Here is a 27,332-nt window from a genome sequence, read left to right as displayed (position 1 = left end):
ATTAGCATTTATTGTGAAGTAGCGGTAAAAGTTGCCGTCTGCTTTTTCTCTGACCAGTTCGGTCATGTTACCTGTAAGGAGAATTCTCTTATTTCAGTTGAATCAACTGAATTTCATGTAAACGATGAAAAGGTGTTTACATAGTATACAACGCAATGCATTTGTTCATTTTGAGTTGTTTAACTCCATGGCTTACGTATACCTATTTTGAAGTTGTGTAGAGGATTTTCGAAAGTCGAATCTGCGATTTTCATAACGCAAAGCCAGAGTTCGGAGAATGCTCCTTTAGTTGAAGATGGTTATATCGTCTATCTCGTTTCTAAACGACTGAGAAAAGGATGCCCTGTATTTTTCCTTTTTCAGAGGAGCAAGTACGAGAAGTTTGAATAAAGTTAGGTTTCGGAAGCACATGACAGGACGGAAAATGCGTGCACTGTAAGTACCTCCCGTTGTCCCCATACAAACCCTTAGAAAACTTTTCTAAGGCTTTGTATGGGACAAAGGGAGGTACTTACAGTGCACGCATTTTCCGTCCTGTCATGTTAACGAAAATGGGCGAAGAACGAAGATTTTAATCAGTCCGAGCTGTCATTAGCACTAATAGTACTTCCAGTGTTATTGGAAGAACAAACAAAACAAAGAAACTTTGTCCTTGTTAGGTGTGCATTAATTAAACATTAAAAACGTGTTTATACTTCTCCCTGAATGGGATTTCATGTGGTTTATTACTATTAATTCACATTATAACGTTTGTAAGTTGCGATCTACAATACACGATGGCATCCAAGAATTTTCACAAATTACTAAAAGAAAAAAGTGACAAGGTAACTCTAAAGCGGTTAATAGCGAGCTCACTGCAATTTTAAAATATTGCGGCAAGCTGGTTACAGCCAGCCCACTGCAATATAGAACGTTTTAGCTAGTTCAGGATTACCCTTAATAATTTCCCTCCTATTAGAAAGGACCGTTTCCACATCCCTCAGAAACTTAAACTGAATCAAATGGAATTGAAAGAAAAATTTGCTTTCCCTCACTTTTTAAAAACTTCGACGTTAGTCCTTTTTTTTAGCATATTTCTAACCTATCGTGAAAAAATTACTCGGTTCTCATTAGTTAAGATAAATGCAGTTTTCAGTTAATTCAATGCAGAAGAGGGTTAACTCAGTGCAAAGAAAGTAACAAACCAGACTTTGTGATTGGTCAATGATCAAAGAAACTCACAAATAGCCAATCAAATGTAAGCCTTGGATATCGCAAAATTTGCGAGCAAAACAATGGCCGGCATTTTAGGTAGGTTTTCATTCGCCACCGCAACAACAATACAGCAGCTGAAAAACAGCTCTAACAACGAAAACACTGTAAAATGCACTGCTTTTTGGTTGTTGGTTTGGAAAAATTGGTGTTTAGAGAGGGGAAATGCCAAGGAAATCAAAATTACGAGCTGATCCAGCTTTACAATTTGCTCAAGCTATTCTACGTCGAAATTAAAAACAAACATGATTAAACCTCGCAAACGACGATTCCATTCCATCGAAAGTGATTTGGACACAGACCGAAAAATTCCTTGAACTGTTTAGTCGGACTTGTTTTGTGCTTTATAGATGTGAAAATACCTATGTATATTACTGTTTTGATCGTACGCGGTTGTTTGACCGAATACACAAGCTTGAATAAATTATTTTTGCACTCGATGCGCGCGCTTTGCTTCTGCGTCATTATGATAATATTATTGTTTATGATATCTTGGAACATTATGATAATATTAATATTATTATTTGCGTATTTTTCAAGTATGTTATTAATACGAAATCACATGATTTTTCTCGCGCAGTTTGGAATAAATAAGTTTGAAAAAATTTACTCGTACTTAGTTATTCCAAATTGCACTCGAAATCATGTAATTACCTATGCTAATTATCTCAGAATGTTGTAAAGCTACCCCAAATTTTATTTTTCGATTTTGTTAGCCCTTGATAAGATCTATTTTGCTTGCATTGTCAATGGCAAGAACATTATAACATCTTGAACGAATACAATATTTTTTGCTTTGTTTTTGTTTTTGTTTTTTAATTTATAAGAGCGACAATAAGGGTAGGAAATAAATGAGAGAAATGTAGGCTTGGTTGCATTTGGGTTAGTTTTGTGAGTTCGGCTACTTTGTTTGTTTTGTGGGTGATCAGAAGACGTTTAGTGAGTTCAACCATGCGGATCAGGTTGTAAGATACAGGAAGAACGAATTTTTAGTGACTAAACGCCATTGAAGCCTTTATATGCAATACCAAGAAAGCAGGTGTAAAAATGGAATACAGAAAATAAGTTATCAATTCTAAATGTGTCATTCTTTTACACATGAATTACCATCCTAATCGAGTATGTTAATAATTAGTGTATAAGGAGGATAAGTAACAACAATATTTAAAAGGCATTAAATGAACACATGTTTCTTCCTAGCTTACTGTGAGAGCAGGAACTAGGGGTGACCTCTCAGTTAACGTTCATCGATGTTTAACCTGCTGATTAGTATTTCCACTTGCAGTACATTCAAGTAAAAGGGTTGCAATTCTCTCTCGTCTTCGGATTTACGGTCATTACACTCATCACGGACGGTCATTACACCCCGATCTCGCTGCGTTCCGTCGGTCGAAACTATTTTCTCGTTTCACCCTCTCGCTCAGTTACTCCAAAAGTTAACAATTATTCACCTCCATCGGTGGCTAGTGGTGGATATTTATCGAGTCGCGAATCCCGTGTGAGTTTCTCGGAGGTGAGGAGTAAATATTCGTAGTTCGATTAGCCAATCAGGGTGCGCCTTCAACGTTATCCACTGTATCAGTATTAATCAAAATTGCAATTCCCTTGACTGTGGTTGGTTTTCAAAAAGTTTTATTTCACTCTTATTCACTTGTCAAGTTGTTATCGGACAGTTCAATAAGGCAATCATATTAAAAGTTGTAGTTTAAATTAACCAATCACAACCGTTGTTTCAATCGCCGTTAAAATAGTGTACAGACTCAGTTTGGCTATTCTTGGACTCTACTCAGTCCTGTTACCACTACGTATACTAACTCAATCATTGCTGACACTTCCAACGACTTATAAAAAAAATCAGCTCACTCTTTGGAGATACGTTCGATTGTCAAATTTTATTTAAGAACATATATCAATACACATGTACTCTTTGAAATAAAAAAAATTATCCTGAGCAATCAGGCTTGATCTTCATTTCGGTTTTGGTGGCTTTATATTGGGGCTCATCGGGCTGATGTTGACTCCACTGTGCCCATCTTAAACCGTTGTTTTGTTGGTATATACCGTTAAGGTTGGAGTTACCACAATTATATTTGGTACCTTCGGGATACCACCAAGCTCCAAGTTTCTTAGCACAACCGTGCTGCGTGTCTTTGTCCATTGTAAAAAACGAAGCGTTGCGGTTGTGATCAAAAGAATCACTTGCGTTTCCTACAGAGCGAGAAGAAAAGAAAAAAAGGATTTAAAAAATAAACAGAAAGATAACGGTATTTATTAAACGCTCAATTTCAGTCAGCTGGATAGAGGCTCGTATCACAGTTAATTTTTTAAGACAAAATAAACAATCTAGTTGCTGTTCAGTCAATTTAATGAGCCAAACACTGCGAAATGATTCAGATTTCATTGCAATTCGACTGTCATCGCTTTCTGTATAAGGTTTATTCTCCAAGCCTAAAAATCTAGCTGATTAATTGATTCATTTTTTCAGACTTTGAATGAATGACAATGATAATCACCCAACAAATGTGAATACCTGTAAAAACCCTTCCAATTGTGAGGGCGTAATCTTTGCATTCCGTTTCAACTAAGAACAAGTCGTACTCTTCGAAAATGCGTTGAATGCCCTGGCTGAGGTTAAATTCCAAATCTACTCTAAGCTTGTTCTTTTTTCTCCAAGTGAGACCGTTTATTTTGTCCAGTCCTAACCAAAACTCGCCATTCAAGTTACCGAAGCCACGCTTGTAGTCACACCAGCTACGATTAAAATTTACAGAGCCGTCCATTCTCTTCTGGATGACTGTCCACCCTCCTCCACCAGTGCTCTGGTCACAATACACATCAACGGCACCTAAACCATCAGGATAAATCGTGTAGACACCGCTGGTTGTATTTCCAGCCTTGTAAAGCTCAGCACAATTAGCTGTAAAAAAAATGTGATAAGTCAAAAGAATTAACGGACCTAATCAAAGCCAAGTATTAGTAGAAAGTTTTGGAAAGAAAAGTAGTTCCATGTACGTACTTCTGTACGGGAAATATAACTTCTATGCAAGAAAACAGAAATAACGAAGTACTCACCCGCAAATGACGTGATTGGACAACCCAATATCTGATTCCTAAAAGCCAACGCCAGGAGCAAAAAAATCCGGAGAGAACGTTGCATTGTTCGAATGTTGAATTCACCTGAAACTTCTTATAGCAATGAGAGTGCTAAGTTTTGATGGCAGAACTAGTGCAGCCAACTAAATTTATACTCCCTGATGGTAAACATTTTTAAGGAAGAGAATACGTCGACAGTGCCAAAGAGCTATTTTAGTATCATGGACTCAAAAATTTAATTTTAGACTGCTGTTTAAACAGAAGTTCAAGGATATCTTTTATGGCCATGCGGAGGCTTAGTGGAAGGAACAAAAAACATCCCACGGCTCAAATTTCGTTTTGGAAGAAACTGTTGCTCAATATTTAGACTTCCAACATTCGCGACTGTTTCCTCTTTAACTATACTCAAGAAACATACATTTTTCATATCTATAGGTTCAAACGATGTATTTACTCTTCAAAAGAAATTTGCTTCGAAAGGAGAGCATATGTTCATATACCCCTTGGAAGCAACACCTCATAATATATGAAACCACCTCTTTTTTTTCCTTTTTTTTTTTTTTTTTTGATTCAAAAATTTTCCTTTGACTGAGCCAAAAAGAAAATAATAATTCTGCCCAGTTTTTATTTTGGATTCATAGTGATATTATTGGTCCTCAGTGTAATGTTGCCGGAATCTACACCAATCAAGATGAAATTATTTAGAGTTAATCAGCGGAAGATTGATGATGTCCATATTTTCTACAGTGGACCCTCTTTGAAGTTGAATGAAAAAGAAATAAAAAAGAAAGAAAAAGAAACGCCAGCTGTTTTCAAATAGGAGGGTGTGAACTTCAAACTAAGTAAAACTCAACATGCTATTCAAGGAAGTAAAACAGGTCAAGGCTCAAATTAAAACTGAGTTAAGAATGCCAGCTGAACCTTAGTGGGCGAGAATTCCAAAGTTGACAGATGCAGTTAAACACAAGATCCCAGGATAATGAGAAGATTAGGATGTTGGCCCACTTATTTGATTTTTCGTATTCACTGAAGCCTGATGAAGAATTAATACTTCCGTCAATGGTACTAAGTAGGTTTAGCCAGGTTTTAAAAGAGGGACCGTGATGTTTTCCTCGTTTGTCTTATCAATGAAATGAAACCTTTATGTGAAGGGTTCGAATTCGAGTGGACGACTTATTCAGTACTTGTTTACGAACCATTGAATAAATTTGAATGTCTTGGAAAGAAGAAAACAAACGCCACGGGCATTTAATATTTTTTTTATGATCTGTTTTCAAAAAACAAGAAAAAAAAAAAAAAGAAAAGAAAAGAAAGAAAACCAAAGTAAATGTGATAAAAAGGCAAACAGATAATTTCCGTAAAGAAAAGAAAAGAATACATGCGAATCAAATGCTATTCAGAAATGAAGAGCTAAACTGCCGAATTTTTTAGGGTCAATTCCACAACGGCTGTTGATCGAATTTCTAAGTTAATATGCTTATTTTTCTGGGTAGCCCAAAATTTGCCAGCTGCCCAAAAATATCGATGACAAAGCAAGACAAGAATACTCAAAGGATAATTCAAGAATAAGGTTTATTCAAAGAAGGGCTAAATTTTCTGTTGTGAAGCAAAAGCGTACGAATTTCTTTCGTCTACGAAACCCAAGGTGGATAATGATTATTCCTTGGCCGCCGATTTTTCTCTGGCCTAACGTAATTACAAATGAATAACTTCACATGAGACGCACTTCCTGAGTATTGCTTGGATCAGCAATATCGAAAGCCCCATGTGAGTTAACGAATTATATATGATTTTTTTAGTTCGCTAGTTATAATACAAGGGAGGATTTTTCCGTCTCGTTGCGAGCGTGGGACACGAAAAAAAAATATGAATGCCCATGAGTTATTGACCCAGAGATCTTTCTCTTCCTATAGAAGTATGAATGCGGTATGCCCGTTTAAAAATGAACTTTGTTACAGCCTTACTAACCACAAAATCTTCGTGGCTCATCGATAGAGTATAGAGTTTGATTCCTCATGTTAGCACACAATTATTACAATGTGCCCTACAGCTTTGACAAGACTAAAAACATCCCTCCTCACGATTTTACAGTTTCATTTTCATGCGCGTAAACGGCGATAGGAAATAACTAGGAAAATATAGGTTGGGTTATGTTCGTGAAGCTCGTGTTCTTATACTCAGTTTAGATACAGAAAATATCAATGGGGCTTTGTGATAGACAAGATCAATTGGCAAGAGGAAGTTAGTTCTGAAATAAAATGTAAAGAGGAAACACTGACTTTAATTTATGATAATTAAAGGTATGTGGGTTCCTAAGGTGTGGAGTAAGCTTAATTTCGAAGATGTTATATGAAACATGACGAGCGAGTTTTTAATAGCGATTAGTCACTGTTGACGCGCCCCTTGCCATGGAAACGACATGAAAACAGGTGCAAGGGGTAGGAGTAGGGAATTTCCTTTGTTAACATCACGTTCACAATGTTTTATTCTTTGACACAAAAATTATTATTACTCGATGAGAATAAAAGGCATAGTACATTGTAAAAGGTGTAATTGGATATCTTTCCATTTCTGAACTGCTAGTTTAAGAAGCAGTAACCAGAGGTGAATTTTCAATTCATTTTGCTCTACGTCTAACTTTCGGAAAAAAATAAAAATTGACTTCACCTTTTCTTGTTGTGAAAGAACTTCTTCTGATTAAATAGTTAATTAAAAGTTTCCTTGCTTTAACTGCTGTGTCGGAAGGGCAGTGTCGCTAGTAAAAAAATTGTTAAAATTTTAACTTCCCCGGCTATCATCAGGATACATAGAAGTCGGAATCTGTCAGCACGTTTTTAGTATGGTCCTCTTTGTACTTTTATAAACTGAGCCTCGTTATATTAATGAGAGAATTATTGGCGTTTCCATCTGAGAAAAATAGGCTGTGTTATCAAGGTATTTAAAGGCAAATCATTCTTTTCAACGGCTTTTATGATACAATGCGCTGAAACGTTTGGTTGAAATTCATCAAATAACGGTTGATTACAAAACCATTTAAACTAAATTGCTGAAATGTGTCGTTAGTAAACGGCGTGAAATCTTTCAGTATGTACATATACCAACTGAAAGAAATTATGCCGCTAGTTAACGGTTAAAATCTTACAGTATGTATATTTATCGTCTGAGCCGAATTACGCCGTTATTTAACGGCTTAAAATCTTACAATATATGTTTCATCGACTGAGCCAAATTACGAAGTTAGTTAACGGCGTAAACTCTTACAGTATATAGATATACAGACCGGAAGAAATTACGCCGTTAATTAACGGTGTAAAATATTACAGTATATATCACCAACTGAGCCAAATTACGCCATAAGTTAACGGTGTAAACTCTTAAAGAATATAAATATACAGAGCGGAAGATATTGACCCGAGTGAAATTACGCCATTAGTTACCGGCGTAAGATCTTACAACATGTATTTACACCGACTTAGCCAAATGACGCCGTTAGTTAACGGCGTAAAATCTTACAGTATTTATACACAGCGACTGAGCCCAATTACGGTTGTGAAAAAAATCTTACAGTATATATAATTTATGTTTAAATACTACTCAGAAGGCTTTATCCACCACAGGTACTCCTTGTTTCCTTTTTCATTTCGCCAATAAATAGTGAATTCTTATACGGGTATCTAATGCCTTCGTTAATTGCAACTACAATATCCGTTGCATTGCGGGAGTGTTTCTTCTTTTTCTATTATGTCTTAGTGAGGTCACCTTAGTAAGTACCGCAACGAATTCTCAGTCAAACTTGAAAAGTGACAGGGTATGCGACAACTTTCACGGGTATTGCGTTGGTAACAACTTTCTCACCGTAGTTAATCATAACCGTAACTACAGTGGTATGTGTGCTTCTTTTGGTTACGAACCGCGCCCCATTCGCACTTCTAATCATCCAACGAAAACCCAAGAAATTCATTGCAACCTAATTTGAATTCGAATGTCTTGTCTTGCTTTTTTTTTTCTTTTGTGTGTGTGTATATTTGTGTTTGGCCGTTAACTAACGGCATAATTTGGCTCAGTCGACGATAAATATATTTATATTATAAGATTTTACGCCGTTAACTAACAGTGTAATTTGACTCTGTCGGTGATATATATATGTTTATTGTAAGATTTTATGCCGCTAACTAAAAGCGCAATTTGGCTTAGTCGGTGATATATATTCTAATAGTAATGTCGGCTCGCATAGGACGGATTTTAATCATGAGTTGGGATGAATATTCATCATAACGAGTTATGTGACAAAGTGTCACGCCAGAATGTTATGTAGGTCATGCACGGTTTTACTTTAATGGGAGAAAGAAAACAAAACAACAGGTTTTCAATCAAACAATTTTGATATTAAAATGGTCCTCAAATAACAAGCAGGACGTGGACTCTTTCCCAGTGGACAATGCTCAATACATCATAAAATAGAAAAAATGAGCATTCAAGAAGTTCTCACAAATCAGTCAACATGGCTACCATTTTTTTTTTTTAATAACATCTATGTTAGCGAATAGAGGGTGGTATGTTGCTCGCACTAATCAGATCGTTTAGGGTATGTATCACGCACCAAATAGATCGCTGCATTAAGGTATGTATCTCGCACCAATCAGAGCGTCGTTTTTGTTCTTTGGTTTGAGAAGTGTTCAAATTTCAACGAAGTAACGGGGTATTCGGAGAGAGCGGTTCCAAATAGAATCATCTTTTAGAATGAGAAATGTTGGCTTTTCTGTGTTTTAAACATGTACATGTATTTTACCGCGCTTTATGAGAAATGCGATACTACTGAACAGATGAAAGATGTCAGATTACCTATAGTAAACTTCTTACTCGTGCTGTGAAAATGGTGGACAGTTGTTCGAGAGAAAATAGAGTCCTGTGCATTGTAGCACGATCATGGTTATTGTTCCTTCACGACGAGAGTGAGTAGAAAAATTTTTAGGTGTAGATGAATTGCACCAAACATTTTGATTTGAGCAGTTCTTTAACGGCAAGCTTTGTTGCAAGATTCATGATTTGTTGAGTGTGCTGATTATTTATTTCTGAATTGGTTTGCTCGTTGCTATCTCTGGCTGAATGTCTGATTAAAATTAACTATGGACGATTTTGTGTGTGTTTTCGATGCCTGAAGAAAGTGATCTTGTGGAGTTGTTTGTGTTTGGACAAGGACGAATTCACATACCATCGTTAGTATGCTTATTTGGTTTTGTTATCTGGGACGAATGATTTACGGAGGTAAGTTAATATGATGTGATCTACTAGCGTCGAAAAATATATCAAGTCGAAGGAACAGTTTTGGTCTCAGTCTGCATTTTCGTCGACAAAATAAACAAATACCGCTTAAAAAGATGATAATACGACCACGTGCAAAGCTGTCAATTGTTTCTCGAATGTTGCGCGTGTCAAATATTCAATGATAGTGACATCTCATTTACATCTACATCTAATTTTATTACGTTGGTAAAATATGTACAGACATCATACCAACCAACTCGCGCGCAAAGTGAGAAGACTACATGAGGGCTTGAAATTATATTAAGATCGATTTTGATCAAGAAATGGACCAGGAATATTCCACAGTAGTGCAAATAATCGTGAAGGATGATCACGGAAAAGCGATTGCGTGACGCTCGGTAAGTTGTAAGATGACATGCTATCACTAAACGAAAAAACTCTTTAGATTCTCAGTCTGTATTTTGTACCCATTCTGCAGTCTGCAGTCTACATTTTGTACCTAGTCTACATTTTGTATCCGGTTTGCAGTCTGCAGTCTGCAATCTACATTTTGTACCTAGTCTACATTTTGTATCCGGTCTGCAGTCTGCAGTCTGCATTTTTTACCTACAGGTATCCGTGGCACCAATACAGTTTATTTTTGGTTACAGTTATTCGTACAACACACACAATCTACCACGAAATACCTGTGTGTCAGTTAATTCGCCATTTTCGTTCTTTTCCACGTTGATACTCTTCTTTCCATTTGTTAAGATGTAGACATCACTTGCAATGTTTCAAGTAATCCACCCACCCCCAAAAAGTAATTCTTGCTTGCATAGCATGCCTATGTTTATATCTTCGGGTGTCAAACGTTTTAAAAACATGTTTTGACAGTTCTTCTGTCATCTTCAGTTCTGAATAATAGAGAGAATTATGTAGATCACGCTTCCACAACTTTTCAACTTAAAATCAAAGAAGCTATCCACATTCAGTGGGAGAAACCTACACCTAATCATCAACTTTATAATGCTAATTTAAAACTTTCCTTGTAAATGCATTGGTGATTCTGTTACCAATGTTTGTCTTGTCCAATCAACACTTGAATTCAACGTTGAACTTTGTATCATTCAGAACTGAAGATGACAGAAGAACTGTCGAAAAATGTTTTTAAAAAGTGTCGTTCATTTTCTTAAAACTACAACCTTATAGGATAAAGCAGTTAATGTCATCAAAAAGTCGAACAAAACTTTTATCTAACCCACTTCAGTAAGAACGAATGGCTGTTAATGAATCTCGCCTTTTCACTCATAAAAACAACGCCGATGTGCAGTAGGTAAACTAAAGACTAAAAACAGTTGGCAGTTACAGTTATACGAAAACAATAGATTATTAGAGTTGATATTCTCTTAACGTTAAAAAGAGTTATGATCTTATATCGATTGATAAAGGGCAAGCAAAACAGGTACCAAAAAAAAAACAAACAAACTACGCCATGATTGCTTGTTCCCCTTGCAGAAGGTTTACGCCACCACCTCCCAATATTCCTAGTGATCATGATCATGTGTCTAGAAAGTCTATATTAAAAATAGTAGTCATAGAACTCATCAAGCAATGACAATATTTTAGGCTTTTGACCGGAAAGTGCGCTCATTTTTTTTTCCTGAGGAAAAAAAGTAGATTAGGGAGTTAAATAGAATTGTTCTGAGCCATTTGAGGTGATACAGTTCACACAAGAACCAAAAACAAAACAACGAAAACAAAATAAAAAACATCAACAACAATATTCAGAAAATTGGTCAGAAATTCAACTCTCGACGCGGGATTTTGTGTCTCCGGTTGCTCGGAAGGGTAGAGCACTCTTTACCGATATAATATATCCCAGTCAACATTAACAGGGTCGTTAATACCAAGGTATTAGCGATATTAACATCTAATTATTTAGATTTCGTGAAAAAAGGAGAATATCAACAACGAATCGCCTTAGATACATGCTAGTAGCTTATAATGACAAAGCTTGGTATGAAGGAAAAGCGACTGACAAAACTGGTTCACTTAAAGAGTTGCCTTGTGAAGATGCCATTAATAAAACCAGGCTTCGCTGCCTCTTATGGTCTGATATAGTTCACCAGCTAGTCTCCTTTATTTCTTTTCTCTGCCTTCCAACCCCATCAAACTTCCTAGCAAAATATATTCGTGGCCAAAATAATTCGTGAAGAAAAAAAAAATCTACGAATAGTCAACTGGTCTGATTTTCATTTCTGATGTTTGGGGAGTGGTGAGTTCTGGCTCGTCAGGAACTAAGAATCCCCAATGAAACTTTCCCCTTCCGTCCCCTCGATAAACACCGTTGAGATTTGAGGCAAAAGAACAGCTCTTTTTACTCATGTACCACCATCCTCCTCCAATATTAATGCGATCAGAAGAAGCGCAATCATTCTTGTCCCATGTGTTAAAAGACAGGCCCATATGAGGGTGGAGAGAATCGTTAATTGTCGAACCTTCTAAAATGAATATGTAAAATTTGAATAAATGAAAAATAAACAAATAGTTTCCCTTTTATATATTGTGAACAAGTGTAAGAATCAGACAAAGAAATCATCTTAAACAACTGAGGGTGAGAGAACAAAGAAAACTTAGAGTTCCCGGGAGTCCATGATGGGCGCCTGGAGTTCCGCGATGATATTGAATTTCAGCTATCACTTGAAGGGAGGGTGTGACGTACTTACGAGTAAAGAAAGGTTCTTCACAGGTAAGCTGTAATTAAAAAAAAATTGCTGTAAACAGGCCTGAAAACTGAAGTCAGGCTTTGACGCGATTGGAACCGTTCCTTCTAGACACTTCAACGATTCCTCTACTTGAACGAATAATAAACAAAGAGACTATTGACTTACCCGATAGATTTCCAAGGCTCAACCTGTACTTATCTTTTTCTTCTCCTAATCCAAACCACTCGTATTCAGCGTGCACCGCTTTACTAGGGGCTACTCCAAGATCCACTCGGAGTCTATTTTTTGTTTCATTTCTTGTCAGGCGACGGATCTTGTCAAATCCGAGCCAAAACTCTCCTTTGAGGTAATTGCCAAAGCCATATTTGTATTCATTCCAGGTCCGGTTGAAATCGACAGAGCCATCAAGTCTTCTTTGAAATACAGTCCACCCCCCATCACTTGTTGTCTGGTCACAGTAGACATCAAAGGCACTAGAACCATCAGGGTCGATTGTATAGACACCGCTGACTCTCATAGCGGATTTGTACAGCTCAGCACAGTTCTTGGCTAAAGAAGAAAAACAGAGTTTCATGAGCTGAATTGCATTCAGATCTGCAGTGTGCAGTAGTCTAGGAGGCGTCTCTTATCTCTGATATCATTGCAAACTAACTGGGAAACAGAATTAAAAAGGTTAGAGAAGAAGAAACGAACTGACATCACCTTTCAACCTGTGTTTTTTTGTCCTCTTTGTGTGTCTCCTCTAAATCGCAAATTTCATGCGATTTCACACTGGCTCAGCATTTATTTTCTTACCATGAATAAGTTTTGGAAGACCTTTCTTCATATTGAATCCGAGCAGAATTGGCGCCCTTCAAGAAATTTGACGTCACATTATATAATACATCACATTGTCCCATTCACATAAACTGCGGTGTTATACAAGGATTTGCCCTGAGAAAAGCCTTAACAACACACGTGAAAAAATATCGTATTTTTTCACCTGTGTTGATATAGTCAATAAGCTGCTGACAGGTTAATCGCCTTTGGCGCCACTCTGTCAGGTTGATGAATGAACCGCAAACCCTCTCGATTTTCATTACAAATAGTTTGTCGGATGTTTGTCGAATTATGGCTGCTAAAACACTAAAAAAAATTGTATCGCTCATCGACAGTGAGGTTGAAAGTTTTCTAGAAGAGAAAGAAAACCAATATACAAAAAGGAAAACCGAAAGTTACGAATTTAGTGGCTTTGGTGTTGCCATTTCCCTCGGCTGGGAATGACTGAAAATCAACAGTGGGAAGATTTGCCACTTTGGCCGATTTCGGCAGTTTACCCGAAAGACTTCTTCTGTCGGTAAGGAAAAAGTCAATAAATGAGAAGTTTGTAAATATAAAATTACAACCATTGTTGTTTTTGACATCATCATTCAACGCATTTTTTCTTCTTAAGAGTTAGCGCTAACGCACTCTACGATTGTCGATTCATTTATTTTCATTCATTGATAAAGTCGACTTTTCTTCTCAGTATAGGGCTATTGTGTTTATATGATAGACAATATAATGCTTGTAGATATGGAATTTCTCTTCTCGTGTTCTCGATCTATCGAGTTAAACACTTGAAGGGAACTTCCGTGTCGACGCGCGCCCATGTATTATTCTATATTTGTCGCGCGATATTTTGATTTTATCACGCGATAAAAAAAATGTGGTATGTCCTCTATGAGCCATCGTAAAATGCCTACATATCTTAAGAACTTTGCGCAAAGAAGGTTACAATAAATCCCAAATTAGTCATCTATTCAAAACTCTGGCTCCGCCAAATTTCCTATACGCTTTAGCTGTTTAAGGCGCCTCGGAATCTGACCTCTCCACATATTTATTTAGTAAGTGCTTATGAATTATCCAGGGGCGTCCAGAAGTCTAAATGAAAATACCTCTGAAATATTGATGACATTCCCTTTCATCTAAAAGTTGGAAAGCCAAACAAGCCTCCTTCAATTGTTTAATTTCTTACTTTTCGAGAGGACATAACATCTAATTAAACCTTGGAAGGTAAGAAGTTAATTTCTCCGCACGCAGGGCAACGTAATCTGTAAATACGAATTTGACAAAATGTCCAATTTTTCTCATGGAAGTGATTCGAGTTAAATTGAAACTTCCCTTTAACTCATAAGTTCAGGTTTGTTTTTTTCTATTACACGTGTCTTTGGTCCGTTAAGTGAAAAAAATAGGGGATTGATAAAACAGTCGATTTTTGTTCTGCGTTGTGCCGAGCGATAATTACACAGGTCGCTGGGAGAAATACATTTTATTACACGTTTTGGTGTATAGTATCACTGAGAATTTTTATGAGTTGTGCTGTATTTTGACAAGCCTGCAGGGCGATTCAAAATACAAAAAATCGAGTCGGGTATCAGGAATTAGATATCAGGAATGTAATGTATCTAGAAAACTTAGAAAGTTAAAGTCTTCTTCCTAAGTGCTTCATATCTCGTTGAACGCACGCTGACGTATGAACCAATTGTTAATTAGATTATAAAATAATGAACTGTCCATATAGCGTAACCGCATAAGATGTTTGTGCTCTATTCGCGCGCTATTTTTACTCTACTTTGTACAGTTGGATAATAAAAGCCTAATATTCTATGTCCATTTTTCTTTCAAGCTTGAAGGTCTTGTAATTTTCTACACGCAAGCTTAAGTGTCCTTTGTTTATTTATTTATTACATTTTTTTCCAGATACAAACAGAATCTGTAGCTCCCATTGCGTGCATGCATTTTGACGTCAACATCTGGGACATCGGCCATGTGCTTTGTCGGAAAAGAACTAGTCGCTGTGTTTGTACTGGCATATTTTGCTCCCTAAAATTGTTGAGTTATGGTCACTCTTAACTCGAAACAGTCAGTAAGTTCTATCGTATTTCGTATGTATTGTAATTTCGCTCGCTAAAGGTGTTATTTCTGTTCGTAGAAAACCCGCCTTATTGTCTAACTGGATGTTTATTCGGCTTGATTACTAGAACATTTGTGGATTTTCATTGGAATACCTGTAAATAAATGTTTGAGTTTTTGTTTTCGAGTCTTACGCTCATGTGGTTCTGCGAACTGCGTAATAGAATCGTTCTTACATTAGTATCCCGGTATCACTATGAAGGATGACATTATCGCTGGAGAGAACTTGTATGTGGTAATTGGAGTAAAAAGACAGCTGCATCTTTGGTGTATGGAGTGATACAGGTCTGCAAATTTATTACTATTAAAAGTTGGGAAAGCATCAAGTTAAGTCAGGAGTTTTAAAAGGTAAATTTAGTGGTGAGCAAGGGAGGATTTATTGTCCCTTAGTTGAGGATGGATTGCTACTAAAAGAATTGCTGAAATCTGTCAAATGGCTCATCCTAACTTTGTTCCGAAAAAATCGTAATAAATAATTTATTAAAATTTCATGATTATATCTCACACATAATGATACTGGGACTGATGATTTTACCGGTGAATTCCTACTCTCGTCAAAATCGCAAATAGATGAAATCATTACGTGACCATACACAAGGAAAATGATCTAACTTACATATCCTTGCTCTTTTGTTTTCCTTTAGAATTTTAACTTGCAATTGAAGCTGTCCAAGTTGTTTCTGTATTTCTTTCAGGGATCCTCGGGTGTCATTATGGCAAGGGGCTCCATGCGTCGAAGCGAAACGTTTTGTCATTATGAAAAGCGCCACAAGCAGTAAAGTCCAACTTAGGGAAACAGAAGTCATTCTCATGCTTGAAGCTCAATCCAACTCAGTATAAACTGCAATCGGTTATAGTGCAATGTAAATTCAGACAGGAGTAAAATTCAGTAAATGAACCGATAAAAAAAAAAAATCAGGCACCGATCAAATTAAAAAATCTAACCAGGAATTGGTTCTTACTTGCAAGGGATGTGGCCTTCCAAATGTGCTACGGAAATTTCCTGCAGATTCAGCGAGTTCTCGGGCACTGCCTCTAGGTAGATCGAAGGATCTTACACTCTATCCAAGCAGAGTGCATTCTAACTTTTTATAAGCATACCCCGTACCTGGTATCAAGAGTACGGACATGACATTCGCAAATAGTCCGGATGCGTTGTAAGCTGTTGTATCAAGTGTAGGTCATCATTTCTCCGCACGCAAGGCTTTTTCAATTGTTTTATAACTTCTGTATTTTCCTTTTAGGTTTGGTGTTGAGTACGGACATGACATTCGTAAATGGTCCGGATACGTTGCCAGCTGTTGTATCAAGTGTAGGTCATTATTTCTCCGCACGCAAGGCTTTTTCAATTGTTTTATATCTGCGGTATTTTCCTTTGGGGTTTGGCGTTGACATATTTCCCTGCACGCAAACAACCTTAAGTTAGTAAATACTAATTTGACGAAATGTCCAATTGTACTTAAATAAGTTAATCGAATTGATTTTAAATTTTCCCTAATAAGGTTGTTTGCCTTTTCGATTAATAAGTCTTGGTCTCTTAGGTGGAAAACGAGTGGGTTGATTGAAATGGCCAACTCTTGTTCGAGGAGGTCTACCGTAATTTCCGTTCGTTTACCCGCGGGTAATCTGTTGATTTTGCATTAAACGCGCGCCACTGCGGGTAATAGGGAGGTGCGGGTTATGTGACAATTTTAAAATCTAGTGGTAGTTGAATTGAAAAAAATTATCACCAACATGCGTTTCCACTTCTTCCACACATTGACCCGCGTGACGATCATGTCAGACAGAATAAGCATGTCTGCAGATTTATTTCAGGTGAACTAGCTGATAGAGTCAATGTTGCTAAGGATCGGAAATTTCTAACGACCTTCTTCTGGATACTGTTGCCCGAATTATAAGCATCTTGCTCAAAAGAACTATCAATGTGGATGTGTTAATGGTAAGTTACGCTTTTTCTGCAAGCGTTTATGTCGGATAAAACTATTTAAAGACAAAAACGAGACTATAACGACAACGAAAGTTTTATGGTTGCTAAAGTTCTTGCATATATATGAATTAAGTTCCTTCCATAATGCTTCAGATCTAATGATCACGAAATTTTAAGTAAATTTGTCGTGTATACTTCAAGTTGAGGATGTCATCACCTGCTTGATTATACCGATAAGAACACAAGCATCACGTTTCTTCTCCAATGAAAGACGGAGCATCAGTTTCTTCCACATGCAAAGCTCCCTCGATTTTTGTTTGCATGTTTGTTTTCTTTCGTTTCGTATTGTTTCGTTTTTCTTTTTCGTTTTTCATTCTTTTTTTTTTTTATTCCTTATCGAGGGAAGTCCGTTATGGATTTAATATTCCTATTGACTAATTTTTTTTTTGTTTGTTTCGTTGTTTATCAACGGATATTAGTGAGGTATTTGATATTCCTATCTAAATTAAAGTATACAAGAAAGCTTGAAGTAAGGGTTGTTTCTTCTCTTTCAGAATCCTCTTTTGCTCTAGCTTATATCGGTATTGAAATGCATATTTTTATGTCCCTTTGCAGTTGGAGGGTCACCAACCTCAATTCACGCAAGGCTCCTTCAATAATGTGATTTTTCATAAGCGGATATGCATTACGGACGTAGTACTCCTATGAAACATGATCTATCTATACCCATTTAGCTTCCTAGTTTGAAAGTCACGAAATTTTTCGCACGCAAGGTATTCTAGAGCTTTTGAAATACTAATTGTATCGTTCTTACGTTAGTTTAATATATCAAATAGATTAACGGCAGTTACACTCAAGGACTGTCGTTTAGAAAATAAAGACTGCAGTAAATATCGGCTCACATTTGGGACCGCGGAGGAGGTTTTGTGGAAGCCATTTCTTTCCTGGCTGATGAAAACCTCACCGTTTCACTCATTGGCTCTACGTATGTTTATTTTTGTCGGAAGACAGTGCTTCCGGTATTTCATTTAACTCGTTTTGATTGGTTACCTGCTCATTTCCGGAAATGCGGTGACGCGCAACTAAACAGGGGGTTATTTACTTTTCCACAGCCTCCTTAGGCTTCTTCTCGCCCTTCTCCCGCCCCTTATCCCCACGGTCCACTCTAACTCCAAATCAAACATGGCCGGTGGGATGAACGATCGCGAGCTCATAACGTCAGCTCGCCCTAATAGGACGCCGGCACTGCAGGCTATGGGAACGAAGTCGAAGAACCTTCTAGAATTTGATAACATGTGGCTTTGCAACACAGTTCAGTGATAGTAGCGCCCATTTACTATCTCGAGGGCAAAGGCCCCATTCTTGTCATAGCCTGAATTTTTTAGGCCTTTTTTTTTTCTTTCTCGACTTTCCAATTGCAGATCATCTGCGAGAACAATTTATTTACTTGTGCTCCATTCGCAGGACAAAATATCATCCATGTTATACTACATGCCGTTTGGCTAAATTATACCAGGAAACAGCATAAAGGAAATCAATACAGACATAATTAAAGCAGTGTTGCTGATAATTTGATGATGACGACGATTAATAAAAGAAGCAGATCGCCTTACCTAACAAATTTCTCAGGCTCAACTAATACGTAGCCGTCACTAACTCCGAACCAATCATACCCAGCGTGGACAGAATTTTTTAGCAGTCACTCCAAAATCTACTTGAAGTCCGTTTCTATCTTAATTCGCCTAAGACGGTGTATCTTGTCCACTCCAAGCCAAAATTCGCCGATGAGGAAATTACCGAAGCCATGTTTGTAGTCAGTTCATTCTCACTGTCAACCCCCCTCCCACCGGCTGTTTTCTAATCGCAAGATACGTCACAGGCATAGGAATCATCAGAGTCGACTGTGTAGACACCGCTGATTACGCTGCTTCTCTCACCCAATTTGTGCAGCTCAGCACTGTTCTTGGCTGAAATGGAAAACTTGCTGGAAGTTTCATCAGCTGAGTTACTCATGCACGTGCAGCACGTAATGGTCGAAGAGATTAAAGTTGCCTATGTTTGATTTTGCTTTTTTTCAGACTAGCCGGGGAAAAAGAAAAAAAAAGGTCAGGGGAGAGGAGACGAAATTAAATCTGATTGATAATGTCGTTAAACGATTTAATTAACAATAAGTTGTCATCGCCAGAAAAGTGGATCCAAAATGGGTGGCCTTGCCAAATGAGCTATTAATCCTCTGACCGCATCGAGACATGTCTGACCCTCAAAACCGGGCAGAGTTCCAAACAAAAAATAAACAAATTTTGCCCCAAAACAGTCTAATATTACTCTTTATTGTTTTTTTAGAGGGCGCGGTAACGAATCTTGCAATCTGATTGGTTCTTTATCCGGTCAGTATTTTCCTATCTCTGCCCACGGGCCACGGTAACGCTTTCGTGAGTCGCCGAGTACATCCCAACTTTCGTTGTCATTTTTCATAAACATACCTCGTTTTCCGGCTGGACAGTATTTTTAAGCAAACACGTCGGTCACTACCTCAAGCCGATAAATAACTTATGAATCCTCCCTTTTCTCTCTATCAAATCACTTTGGTTAACAGAAAAATATTGGTTTCAGAATGAATTTGTATAAACAATAGTGTCATTACGTTGGTTGACAAGCGGCCTAAAAACCGTCTGCAATTAATTTTAATCGTTCACAAAAAGTACCCAGAAAGTTGAAACGTGAGGTATTTGGTTACAGTTAAACTGAACGATGGAACTTTCATTCATTCAATATCTGAATTTTCTCGAGCAATTTGTTCATAGTAAAAAAAAAAGGGAGCGAAGTTTTAATTTAAGTTCTACAACAAATATACGCTCCTGGTGAGTCTTTCCAATTCCGTTCAATTTGGACATTTGTACCTTAAATTGCGCAACAGAAATTGAAGGAATTGAGAAAAGGCTGCATTAAATTCCCTTGTGTCTCGTTGGAGTGTGCTGTTCGAATTTAGTTTTTGTGAAGGAAAGATCAGAGTTAAACACGCCATTACAGCAAACAAACGAGCAAACTCTCACAACTTCAAAATAAAAAGATTGAATTTACTCACAATTGATTTCCTCGCCGTTTACTTAATGAACAGAGGTAAATCTTCGTACATGAATGAATCGTCGATGAGAGTGAATAATACTTTCCGTTAGATCATTAACTAATTTTGAAGAAAACATTGTCGTGACAGTCCTTGCCAAACTAGTTCTGTTGGTTTTCAAATGTTCCTTCGCTTTTCTTTTTCTTGCGCGCTCTCTAATTGACAGGTGTCAGGTTGTGGCAGATACTTGTAAAAATATTGTTTCAAAGTTTGTTTGGAAGCCTTTTAAATCACCTTTATCGTTACGGAAATGAAAATGTTTCGCTGAGGCATCTCTCTTACATTTGCATCACCTCTATTTTAACTACCATTTACCCACTCAAAAATTGTTCAGTTTATGGAAGATCTTGCCGTATTTACGGCCATAAATCATTCGGGTTCTTTCGGAAAGAATTTCGTCAAGTTTAAAAACAATAAATATGTTATTTACCGGCTAAGGGTCGGTCCGTATGGTGAAAAACTGTGACCGAGGTCTTGAAAATGCTGCCCGCGGCCTACGGCCTCGGGCAGTATTTTCAAGACCTCGGTCACAGTTTTTCACCATACGGACCTCCCAGCCGGCAAATAACATATATTTATCGAATGGATATATGTAAGGTTTGTTACGCTTACATATGAGTAGAAAACAGAAAATTTAAGTCGCATCTGCCCAGATCCTTGACTCATTAAAATACAATGCGGCGTCGCAAAAAGCAACTAAACAAAATTCGCAAAGCTGAACCGAAGTTTGTTTGTTTCATGCCAAGAAAAGCATTGAAAAAACATCGGAAATGTATGATCATAACTAGGCAGCTTGTACATTCGTTGAAAATGTCGCTCCACGGAAAATTTAACAACTCTTACCTAAAAAAATTTTCGCTAATAATAGAATGATCGATACTAAGCCCAAAGACATCTAGGTGACGCGTGTCACATTTTATGTGCGCGTTCTGATTCGACTTTTCTGGCGATGAGTTACGAAATGAGCGATGTTCCTTTCATTGTGCTTCATTGATTTCTGGGGATTTCATTATCGGAGATCTCGCCTTTAACCACAAAGTACACATTTAGTATAATTACGCGTGGGTGTGTGTTCTTTCGTCGCAAAGAACATTTACCTGCAACGTACAAATTCTGATGTTAAGTCCTGCTGATGCAATCCGGATTGTGGTTTACAGAGATAAGTTACGGAAACGCCCAGAAAAAGGCACAGCAGCATCCTAATTAAGGGAAGAGAAGGGATAAAACGTACAATTGAGCCGAGAGGTTACATGAAAAGTAAGTAGAAAATTATTTTCTAAACTCAAGCTAAACGTGTTACTCTTAATGGTTTTCTTTTATATTCTATTGCCCGAATCATGCGCATCTAGCTTGTCCAAAGACTTGTTGAGCAATGTACATACCAGCGGTAATTTCCTATTCCGTCTGCAACCTTGTGTGCTTATATTTACTTAAACCCTGTTAAGACAAAAACGAAACTAAAAAGATCGAGATATTTTTAGGATTGCTAAAGTTCGTGCATATTTAAAGTTTAATTAATAACATGGGTTCAAATCCCTTACAGGCCTGAATTTTTTCAGGCCGTATTTTCTCGACTGCTTAAGTAGTGTTCAGTAATTCGAAGATCGCTTCCAAGTTCATTTCTAAGACCGCAGTACGCATATATGATTTCATATATTTACAGTCATTTAACAGACGGAGTTTTACTGTAGGATCAGACAGTTTATGAAATGTATATACCCTACGCACATAAAATACTAGACTGTTATATCAAAAGTATTCGATGGATACACTGAAACAACGTTCTCGGAATCTGGAACAAATTACAAACACTAATGAAATATAGAGACGATCAAAACTGTTAATGGTGTGGGTGAGAGGGAAACAAAACTTTCTCAGAAGCTGGAAAATAACTTTTTGCTTGCTTCCTTGCTTCGCGATTCGTGCGATATCGGTTTTTTAAGTGAAATTTAACGTGGAATTCACCCGTCAAGCATGGAGTTTTTCTTGCATCACGTAACTGAATAAAAAGAAGAAGAAAACAGTATTAATATTGTTTGTTTTTATCCTGAGCGCGTGCCCCAGAAAGCCATTTCAAAGTCAACTGTCAGAACTGTTATTGCGTTAGCGAATAGGAAGCAAAGTAAGTCGTACACGTTTGAATCTTCGACAAATTTATTTTTACCTTGTGATTGTTTTGACATTTTTTTTTTCCAATTTTTTTTAACAAGCTTCACACTATCTTGAAGATAATAGTGGTATTTCACTGAATTTATGAGCCGTTTATCTTTAACATCTTTTTTCAAATTTCCAAATCATTTGCTCGAGAAGGAAAATAATTTACTTCTTTTACCTCTTTGGTGGCAAATTGAAAGAAATGAAGTGTCCAAGCGAAAGTGCTGAAAGTTGAACATCGCGACTAAAGGTATTTATTTCTTCCTCTGTGTATAGGACAATCGACCCAGGCACTTCTTTCGCTGTCGCTTCTTCGTCTTGTTTAGTTGAACTTTTGCTTGCCATTTTCTGGACCCGGCGTGTTCACAGGATTTTCTCGCTTTCTCGATGTCGCAGGCGAAAGAGGTTTTTATGCTTCTCCAATGATTTTTAGTTCATATCAAAACAGGGAGGAACCTCTGGCTCACTTTGAAAAACGCTTTTGCTTGTCATTTACTAAAATGTAAATTGCCTGTACCCAGTTTAGACCTCTCAGTTATCGGTGTCTTTATTCATTTTAATAGAGGTTACTGCACTGTGGGAGTAAGGTGAGGTTTTTTTTTTTTTTTTTTTTTTTTTGAGAGAATTTGACTGCGTTTTTACTTACTACGAGCGATCGTAAATATTCCTATACAAACTCTTATAATTTCGCCACGACTGTTATTTCGCAAGATGATCATCTCACAGCTGGAGCTTGGGCTACCTGTGGTCTTATCCTGAAAATTATACAACTGAATGTAATTGATCCATCTCCTGGGAAATGGTTCGTCACTACACCTCGGCCACACTATACACGTCATGGTAAGGGCTGTCACAATAGCTAGTGTGCAGTTTGGTGGGCTGGACGAGTTATCAGTTTCAGCCTATAACTGGAGGAAAGGAAAAGGAAATCAGATGCACGAAACAATTTCTTTTTCAAAAACAAGGCTAAATGCGCACTTTCGATCGGTCGCAACGACGTTGAGAAAAAAAAAAAGGAAAACTCGTCATTCAAACAATACCGGATTTATTCATAAACTGTTGCCTTATGTATCGCCATTATCGATCACTTGCTGTTACTTAACTAGTCAGGCGAGGAGTCATAACCAATAGAAATAGCGATGATAAGGATAAACCAATCACAGCAATTCAGAGCTAAATGATCAAAACTGATCCTCGTTCTTAAAATGTGATGAGGATTGTGATATGCAATGGCAGCTTTACAATCTATTTCATAGATGACTGCATCATTTCGCAAAGACAAATGATTCCACTTTAATATCATCGTACTTCAGTGCGATGAACAACACTGTACAACCTTTTCTTGCGAAAATCAAATATACTAATAATTCTTTCAAATATTACATGTCTTGCAAGCGGCTTGAGGAAGGTTCAACAGACCGCTTGTGACAGAGAGTTTCAATAGAAACACTGATCTAGAAACGTTCTCCGGCCGAGATGTGTTTTCCATAATTAATGACACTTCGGTAAACTTTTTTTCGTCCAACTCGAATCAAAAGACCTGAAAAAGAGATTTCAAAAAGTGTATCTTTGGATCAGTTCTTCCTGCACGGGTATGCACCGAGGCCAGATCATTAGTCATTGCGCTTTTTTTTTTTTTTTTTTTTTTTTTTTTTTTGAAAAAAGTCATCACTGGACAAAGATGCGAAAAATTGTGTTAACTTCATCTCAATTTAAATCATGTACCACTTCCTGTTTTAAAATGTAGTGTGAAATCAATGCTCGTTGTGAGACTTTAAAATAAGCTCGGATATCACGTACGATATGAGTTCATATCTCTTTATTCATACAAGCCGGTCTAGCATGACAAATGGCACAATGAAGTCTTTTCATCGAATTTCATTTAACTCACAGGAGACGATCAGAGGAGAAATTATTTAACTTCGCAACATAAGCACCAAGTAAGAGGTCAAAATAATATGTGATTCTCAACTTTCACAACCACGTACTCTGCTTCTTGCCAATTACAGCGGGGACAGTGGCGATTCGACACTTAAATCTTTAAAAATTCAGACGAAAGTGTCATGAAGGACGTGGGATAGAATAAGAATCTATTTGAAATTACGAGACAGAATCATCACCGAAGTCGATAGACATAAAAGTGAGTGATATGTGTCAGATTCTAAGCTTTACCCTCTTTTACCCTCCGGGTAGGACTAAATTCGTTGTTTAAAGGATACTCCCGATAAATATTTGTAAATGTCGAGTAGATCTGGAATATAATTTCAATAGCATTATTCATCGTCCTCACGCCGAGTACGACTTGTTTCGCGTTGAATCGGAATTGGAAAATTATGCTTTGATTATTGGAGGGATGCCCGAATGTAAGTTATTCGTTAGTTCATAATTACTATGATTAATAGAAAACGAAATATCTAAAACAATTCATTAGCTTGATGTTTTGCATTGAAAAATATCCTCGACGAATTTTTATCGGAGTGCTACGCCACAGAAATGAGGAAATATTTCAAAGTAGTCTTGCACTTAGGGTTACTGTCAACATAATCTGATCGAAATTTTCAACTCCTTTTTTTTGTTTCTGTTTTTGTTTTGTTTGTTTCTTCGTTTTTTTCAGGTTTTCTCTATTGTTATAGAAAGTATCTAAATTTGATATATTGAACAGTTATTTACAAAATCTTTCGTACGAATTTCAATGACCTTCTTTGTTTTATGATTCCCCATGAGTGTTAGGTTGCTTTTCAACAAATGGCGGGATGACCGCGTTGACATGCGGTTTAATGAATTTTAATACAATTGTATTATCGGAATCTGAAAACTCGAGATTATTTTAAACCGAGTAATCTCTACCTAAACGAATAAACAGGGTTTGTAGTTTTGTCGGATTTTTATTAAAGTTGATCGAATGTTTGTCAGATATTGACGCGGGTGTGAGGCTTTACAAAATTCAAAATATTTTTCCTATGGCATCCCAGTGTGTGACGACAACCAAAATATTCTGTTTTGTCCATTTAAAAAAGATATTCTCGGGAACCGATATGGAAATCAAAAAAGCCTCATACCCTTTTTGACCTATTTTGTTTTGATATCCACGGTGAAGCTGGTAATTCATTCAAGAAAACAACTTCAATTTTGTTTTAAAAGGCTCGATTACTTCAGGAGACTTAGAAAATATTTTGTTTGCATTTGTCTTTGCGAGACAAATTCATAACGTTTTTATTTGAATTTCCGCTATGACAAGGCGTAAAAACGAAGGAAGAGGTTCAGGGCCGCTGAATGAATAACCACTAATATTGAAATCAACACCAAAAAGAACAACTTGTAATCTTGCGAAATTAACCTCTGGCGACTACAGATCCACTCTGCATATGGCGGAAACTACTGATAATTTTACTGACTGTCCGCGTCATACGTTTTAAGGTAGCCCTGTATGACTGCATTAAGAAAGACAGTTCCAGAATAATTACCCTTTGGTCCTATTAATATTGTTGTTTTTCCTCTTTTTCTAACGGAAATGCAGATGATTCTTTAGATAGAAATAACAAGGCTCCATTTTCAACAGTGGATAAAGACGTTTCCAAACAAAATTGCGCTCGTGACTTCGGGGTTTGGTGGTATCCTACAGATAATACCTGCGGTAATTAGAGCCCGAATGGTAGATACAAACAGAAAAACGCTCTAAAGTGGGAAATATGGGAAAGCCATGAACCTGACTTATCTGCAACAAAATCTGAGATGAAAATCAAACCAGTTTGCGTATGAACATAATTTTGTTTAACGTGTATTATTTGGTAGATAAGGTGACATTGAAATTTAATGACAATGGACGAGCTGATTCTTCTGGGCCCGAGCGTAGCGTTTGAAATTTTATTTATTGTGTTAGGGAACAGGCTAAAACCTCTATATTTTACGATCACTTCGATCGGTGTGTTTGTTATTGCCATTGAGAGGCGAGTCTTTTTTAACATGTTGAAGCTTATCAAGTCGGAAAACCCCGAGATGCACTTCTACACTTGTCGAGTCTTCCAATGTAAAGCATCACCATAGACTCGTCTTTGTTATTTCCTTTCTTTTTCATCATTCTGGTATTGTGCTATGAATAAAACGCTAATGAGCACGTTTTACTTACATGCGTGTAATAGGTGAGACCGCACTGGTTAACAAGTTACCAAATAAAGCATTGGTTTCAAAGAGTTTATGAGCATGAGTATTTGAATATCACGTCCTACGGCAAGTTTCAAGTTTCAAGTTGATCGTTGAATTCGTGACGCTATGTTACGGTGGCCCATAAGTGCACTCCAAATTCCAAACTAAACTCCCAATTCTAAACCTCACAGAGAATTCTTGAACCTCACTCCGAGTTCTTGAACCTCACTCCCAATTCTTGAACCTCACTTCCAATTCTTGAACCTCACTCCGAATTCTAAAAACTCACTCCGAATTCTTAAACTTCACTCCGAATTCTAAAAACACACTCCGAATTCTGAAGTTTAAGAATTCGGAGTGAGTTTTAAGAATTCGGAGTGAAGTTTAAGAATTCGGAGTGAGTATTTAAAATTCGGATTGAGGTTTAAGAATTGGGAGTAAGGTTCAAGAATTCAGAGTGAAGTTTAAGAATTCGGTGTGAGGTTAAGAACGGGGAGTGAAGTTTGGAATTCGGAGTGCACTTGTGGGCCACCGTATTCTCTCGCTAAAAAAAAAAATTCACTTTTATTTTCTTGATAAAAAAATCAATTTATGTTGCTTGGCTTGCTGATTCGCAAGTTAAACTTCCATATAGGGTCGGGCATGATTTTCGCCATTGTTTCCAGAAGAGGAACCGGAGCGAAGGCTCGAACGATATTTAAGGACCGACTTAGCATAGGAATGTTTCAGCATT

The 27,332-nt window shown here is 37.2% G+C and overlaps 2 protein-coding genes and 2 long non-coding RNA genes across 5 annotated transcripts; 2 read left to right on the top strand and 2 right to left on the bottom strand.

The window, feature by feature from the left end:
- Positions 1 to 3,090: 3,090 nt before the first annotated feature.
- Positions 3,091 to 6,852, bottom strand: LOC113683190 (ficolin-1-A). Its single transcript, XM_089194061.1, has 3 exons — positions 4,324 to 6,852; positions 3,782 to 4,168; positions 3,091 to 3,459 (listed from the first exon to the last, which is right to left on the bottom strand). The coding sequence occupies exons 1-3, from the start codon at positions 4,406 to 4,408 to the stop codon at positions 3,194 to 3,196; spliced, it is 738 nt and encodes a 245-aa protein (XP_089050187.1). The 5' UTR covers positions 4,409 to 6,852; the 3' UTR covers positions 3,091 to 3,193.
- Positions 6,853 to 9,804: 2,952 nt separating this feature from the next.
- LOC113683186 (angiopoietin-related protein 7) lies at positions 9,805 to 16,394 on the bottom strand. 2 transcript variants are annotated; one of them, XM_027200398.2, is made up of 4 exons: positions 16,214 to 16,394; positions 15,868 to 16,092; positions 12,483 to 12,866; positions 9,805 to 12,092 (listed from the first exon to the last, which is right to left on the bottom strand). In XM_027200398.2, the coding sequence occupies exons 2-4, from the start codon at positions 16,061 to 16,063 to the stop codon at positions 11,818 to 11,820; spliced, it is 855 nt and encodes a 284-aa protein (XP_027056199.2). In that variant the 5' UTR covers positions 16,064 to 16,092; positions 16,214 to 16,394; the 3' UTR covers positions 9,805 to 11,817. The 2 variants fall into 2 exon arrangements, with proteins under 2 accessions (XP_027056199.2, XP_089050180.1); XM_089194054.1 differs by having other exon boundaries at positions 9,805 to 12,089.
- On the top strand, positions 14,203 to 15,378 carry LOC149049608 (uncharacterized). Its single transcript, XR_016182975.1, has 2 exons — positions 14,203 to 14,351; positions 15,039 to 15,378. It is a non-coding gene; the product is annotated as an uncharacterized LOC149049608 (long non-coding RNA).
- An 8,303-nt stretch (positions 16,395 to 24,697) lies between the features above and the next one.
- On the top strand, positions 24,698 to 26,646 carry LOC113683191 (uncharacterized). The gene is made up of 2 exons (XR_016183885.1): positions 24,698 to 24,819; positions 25,974 to 26,646. It is a non-coding gene; the product is annotated as an uncharacterized LOC113683191 (long non-coding RNA).
- Positions 26,647 to 27,332: the final 686 nt, after the last annotated feature.

Source organism: Pocillopora damicornis, chromosome 2 (assembly GCF_964200805.1).
Source record: "Pocillopora damicornis chromosome 2, jaPocDami1.2, whole genome shotgun sequence".
NCBI classification, from domain to species: Eukaryota; Metazoa; Cnidaria; class Anthozoa; order Scleractinia; family Pocilloporidae; genus Pocillopora; species Pocillopora damicornis.
The sequence above is the reverse complement of the archived record's forward strand: the minus strand, read 5'-3'. Positions and strand labels throughout refer to the sequence as shown.

Bases quoted from the DNA above. Each gene is read 5' to 3' on its own strand.
- LOC113683186 (XM_027200398.2), bottom strand. From the start codon at position 16,063: ATGAGAATGACTTCTGTTTCCCTAAGTTGGACTTTACTGCTTGTGGCG. The intron at 12,867-15,867 runs GTAAGTTAGATC...TTTCTTCTTTAG, and splicing joins AAACAAAAGAGCAAGGATAT to CCAAGAACTGTGCTGAGCTG. The intron at 12,093-12,482 runs GTAAGTCAATAG...TATTCATTTTAG, and splicing joins GAGCCTTGGAAATCTATCGG to AAGGTTCGACAATTAACGAT.
- LOC113683190 (XM_089194061.1), bottom strand. From the start codon at position 4,408: ATGCAACGTTCTCTCCGGATTTTTTTGCTCCTGGCGTTGGCTTTTAGG. The intron at 4,169-4,323 runs GTGAGTACTTCG...TTTTTTTTACAG, and splicing joins TCCAATCACGTCATTTGCGG to CTAATTGTGCTGAGCTTTAC. The intron at 3,460-3,781 runs GTATTCACATTT...CTCGCTCTGTAG, and splicing joins AATTGGAAGGGTTTTTACAG to GAAACGCAAGTGATTCTTTT.